This window comes from Pygoscelis adeliae, unplaced genomic scaffold (assembly GCF_000699105.1).
Source record: "Pygoscelis adeliae isolate BGI_AS28 unplaced genomic scaffold, ASM69910v1 Scaffold187, whole genome shotgun sequence".
Classification (NCBI taxonomy): Eukaryota; Metazoa; Chordata; class Aves; order Sphenisciformes; family Spheniscidae; genus Pygoscelis; species Pygoscelis adeliae.
The window spans coordinates 431,600-436,661 of NW_008825103.1; the positions used below are offsets into that span (position 1 = coordinate 431,600).

At 43.1% G+C, this 5,062-nt stretch overlaps 1 protein-coding gene across 1 annotated transcript in view; it reads right to left on the minus strand.

The window, feature by feature from the left end:
• Positions 1 to 4,845, minus strand: part of GFPT1 (glutamine--fructose-6-phosphate transaminase 1) — a 39,836-nt gene extending 34,991 nt beyond the window's left edge. The window contains exon 1 of the mRNA XM_009327213.1: positions 4,836 to 4,845. Within this exon, the coding sequence (XP_009325488.1) occupies positions 4,836 to 4,845 (10 nt within the window). The remainder of the gene's footprint in view (positions 1 to 4,835) is intronic.
• Between the last annotated feature and the right edge of the window lie 217 nt (positions 4,846 to 5,062).

Here is a 5,062-nt window from a genome sequence, read left to right on the forward strand (position 1 = left end):
CGAGCTGCCAGGAGACAATGCAGGGGACAGGAAACAAATCACTCCAGATGAAAAATTCAAGGTTCACTAACACTGAGCTTTGCATGCTGAAGAACCATTTTCAAAGGGAACTCTTCCCTGAATAGCTTTCTCTAAGTTCCTCCCACAGACTCACTAAGAAAAAAAAATCATTTAACTCATGCAAACTAACACCCTCAAACTAATGGAGCTATTTTTCCTGTGGGTTGCAAAGGAAGATAAATTGTTGCTTCTATTTTCAAGCAGTGATGGGGACACAAATTCCTAGATCTCTAATGCCAACTACGGCTCTATTTCAGAAAGATTTCCTTCGGTGCCATCTTGAAGCAGTGGCATGAGAAGACATTTACTGGATGCCAGAAATATCTGCACTTGAAATCTACCATTTCACCTTGTCTACCATTTTAAAGGAGAAAAATATCTGCATGGAATAAAAGCAAGACAGGTTTCACACAAACATCCATATATGTAAGTGACCGGTAATTCAAGGTTTGTAATTTGAGAAACTTTATCAAAACCTCTTGAGGAGAACCGAGTTCAGTCGCACGCACACAAAACCAAAGTCCTTTTGAAGGCATGCCAAATCTTTGATTTTTTCCTGTGAAAGATTTTACTCCCAAGATGACTTTTGGAACATGTATCTTTATGTTTACACACAGATTATTTTAAAGAACATCTGAAAAACTGCCTTCTTAAGCTGTTTGTGTTTTGGAATTAAACTAAATAATTCAAAGCCTTCTGATGCCTTAATTAATTTTATAAGTAGAAATATGGGCTATTCAGAGTTGATGGACGCACGGAATACCACAGAGCAAAGTGCTGAAACGTTTACAAAGGGCTTTTTAGCCTGAGCAGGGACAACAAGGTCGTTCGCAGCCGGGTACCATTCTGACGCTCTCCCATTCCTTCTCCCTTTTCCATGGACTTCAGCTACAGGTCTCAGGATAAGTTTGTCATAAGCTTCATCTTCCCATTCCCAAAGCATTAGAAGTTACATCTCCCTGCAGTTCTGCTGCAAAAAGAGCACACCATGTCTCGCTTATTTTCTTCCACACTGCTAGAAAAAAAATTAGATGCACGTTCTATTGCTCCTCTTTCTTAAACCACCTAGTCAGATGAAGGGGGGAAAAAAAAAAGGAGCTTTTTACTTGGTTTCTTCTGCTTCTACTTTCATTTCCCCCAAACCCAAAGCCTTTTCTTTCTTACCACTTGTAAGACTATCAGGACCAAGTTTATAAAAATTTGCAGTTTCACTTCCATTGCTCCCGACATCCCAAACCAAGCATGCAGACAGGCCTGCTGCTGCCACCTCCCGATGGCATTCCTTCAACTTGAATGTTGGTTCCAGTAACTACACAGACAGGGCGAGGTCCTCCTCCACAAACCTCGCAATTCACAGCTAAAAGCTCAGCAGATAATAAAACACTGACAGCAGTTAACAACCTCTGCTCTATTTCAAAAGCCTCCTCTGAAGGATACTTCCCCCATGCTCTCAATCTCCAAACCCTCCTCCCCACCCCTATGGCAAAAAAAAAAAAAAAAAAAAAAAAAAAAAAAAAAGTTTTCCAATTGGAGATACTTAGTTCACTCTGTTTCTAAAAACTGCATTCTTCAGGCAAACAGCAACCTCCCTGTTTACAAGTGAACTGACTCCAAATAGCTGTCACCCAGGCTGAAGGATGGCACATTTCAGCTATATCCTGGATGCCTAAAATCCTTTAAATGACTTCCAGGTCTTACAACAGGAGTACAAAGCAGACTGCTTTATTAGCAGGCAGCTGGAAAAGCCCCTCTCTCCATATTTACCAGAAACCTCCCAAACAGACGCCCAATGCAGCGGTAGCATTACACACAAAAATAACAAGCATGTACCAATAAAGCAGAGAAAACAAGCACACGAGATGTCTTTAAAAAGGCAGGCTGGGTTCCAGCAGTTCCTGACATTTCCCTTTACACCAAAGCCACCTACCATGGCATCCAAAATAAAGCTATTTCAGAAGGCATAATTATAACCAGCACGAGTAATTACGGAGACGTGAGTGCTGCTTACATTTTTCCAAATTAGCTAAATAATTTCAGAGTTGAAACCTCTCTCTGTGTTTTCTGTACCTTGGAAGCACACGCTAAGGGTCCCATTCCCACCCAAACCCTGGAGCCTTACATCTCCTTGTGACGGCACTGGGCAGCTCCTCGCTCTGGCGTTAGCTGGGCCCGTCAAAGAGCTCTCCTACGATCTCTGCATTCCCCCCGGTGGCATTTCAGCTATCTCGCGACGGCATAATCAGTCCCGCTCAGGCATACCTAGTAAGTTATTCCACTACCACGGCACAACACCAAAGGCCACTCGAGTGGGATGTGCTCTTTTGAGCAAACGGGGACCGATGACGAGCGTTAAGGTGCCCTGGAGTCTGAACGTCAGGCTGGCCACAGCGAGACAGCTCCTGGAAGTCCTTTCCAAGTGAACAGCAGCAGCGTGAGAGGCACAAGAGCCTCACTGATGGGAGCACAGAGGAGGCCTTCTTTGCTGGCAGGGCATCGCGCTGAGCGACTGGGGGGCAAAAATGGAACGGGCTGTCCAGCTGGCATGCAAAGGGTGAAACAGAGCCACTGTAAAGTTTGGGGAAGGAACCGCGTGCAAAAGGTACAATATGTATGGGCATATGCCAAGAAGGAAGAAGAAAAGAGGACCGTAGGAAAGGCGGAGGGGAAGTAGCGCAGAACAGGACAGCAAGCTTGTTGTAGGTAGTCTGCTCTGCCACCTTACACCCCACCTTGGCTGCCCGTCAGCACCCCCAGGCCTCTCAAACAACAGCATGCCAGAGGCAGGTGATGGTAGTCCTCCCCTGCGCCCAAGGGACATCAGGCATCACCCCTGTAACGCTACCAGGCACACAGCTACAAAAAAATCCAACTTGTTTCCAGGCCGTGACACTGCATTTTAAACGAGGGTATTTTCCAGTGACTGGGGGGCCCAACGCAGCCATCTCAATGGCCCTGCGGAAAGCACAGAGCGTGCACCCCCCCCCCCAAACACCCCACCAACACACCTGTAACTGATAAAACAGACACAGCCCGGAGGGGCGGGGGGACGCCAAAGAAACACGACAGGGTCTCGCTCAAAGCCCCAGTGAAGACGACTTTGCACAGCACTTGCCACACAGACCCTTGGTGCCCCAGCAAGGCCATTAAAATGAAGTCCCCCACGTGAAAAAAAGTCTAACTCAATAGATGGGCACAATTACTAGGCAGAAGCTCGGCTTCCTTTCATAAAATATTTCTGTAAATGTGAATTGATCATTTTAGTCTCCATCCTGCTTCTGGCACAAGGATTGCAACTTATTCTGAACAAAAAAAATGGCTTAAAACCAGAACTATTTCCCTCTAGCCAGGGCTGACTTTGGACATCTTTGTTAAATCTGAATCCAAACCAGACAGTGACTTGAAATGTTATTTCCTCTGCACATTTTAACAAGTTAGTCACACCTGAACTAAAAAAAAAAACCAAACCAAAAACAAAAAACAAACCAAAACTTGATTCCTTGTCACAGATCACAGCTGCTAGCGGTGTACAACAGAACGCCACATACTGAATGGGCACAAAGTAGTAACCAACTTCCTCCAGGAAGGGATGGCTCATCTGGAATGAGACTGAAAAACAGTAGTGTTTATTTCTACTTGTACTCTAAACAAACAGAAAACATCCCTCTAGGAGCCAACTTGGCATTTGTCTCAGGCATTAAAAAAATCTATTAATTATAGCACAATTATATTAAGATTATTCATGAGGACTGTAAAAAAATTCTGAATCTATGACTAAGAATGACACACACAAAAAAAACCAAACGACCAACAAACCCAAGGAATTCAGTGCTTCTTATCAGAAAACACAGAGACTATGAAAAGCAAGCCAACTAAAAGAAATGCAAATACAGTATTAACACTGCAAAATATGTGGGCACACTCTTCAAAAAAGACGACCATGTAAAGATTGGGAGATTCAGTTTTGATTCAGTTCAGCTTTTAGATCTTGAGAGGAAAAGAGCTGGGGTGATAATGGAGACGCCACTATGAAAATAAAATTCCAAGAACTCACCCGTGATGGACACATTTTACAAATGAGAAGGCAAATAAGACAAACAGGTTTAAAAATTTGCCTTAGAGAAAACAGGAAAAAAATGAAATAAAAATAAATAGAATAATATGTAAATGTGATGCATAATTAAAGTAAAAAATGGGACAATAAGGCTGCTGGAAATGAACACGACTCTTCCTAAATGCATGACTTACTAATCTGCAAGCTAAAATCAAATATTTGAAGGCTTATCACCCATTTGTGACACTTGATCACGATGAACTATGTGTAAATAACAGTTTCATTTACTGGAAATATTTTCAAATGCATTTCATTTTCCCCTTTTCAAACGTCCCATAATGACATGATTCTTCATAGCTGGAGAAAGTTTCAATCCACATTTAGGAAACAGCATTTCTACTGGCTCTACCCTAACTACTGGATTATTCAGGAATATACGAGCAATCACATCTTGTAATCACTTCCATTTTTAAGTACAATTCCACTGCCCTCAACAGAAACACTGATGAGAAAAAAAAGACCCAAAGCACTAAATGCATGTTACACTTCACTGATCTAAGTGTATTTTTGAAAAATGTTTATTTCTCCCAGCAGCCACCAACAGGGGCTCTGCAGATAAAATTTTGCTCCGGAGTTACACCTCAAGCCTTCGGCCCCATCTGTGTAAACCTACAGCAAGGAACGTGGCTGTGCTGAGTCCAAAGGACACTCAGGTGATACTTACATCCCAGCATGACGCAAAGCCCTGGCCGTTCAAGAAAAGAACCTCTTTTTACTCAAAAGCTGAACAAAGGATCACTTCATCCAGCTACAAAACGTAGCCTTCTCCGAGGTGGAACGCAGCAGATGTGGGACGGCGCACAGCAACTCTACTTTGCGGTTGAGACCATAAAAGACCTTTCTTCCACACACCAGAGACATGTTTTTCTCCAAATCACAATGCCTTGTTAA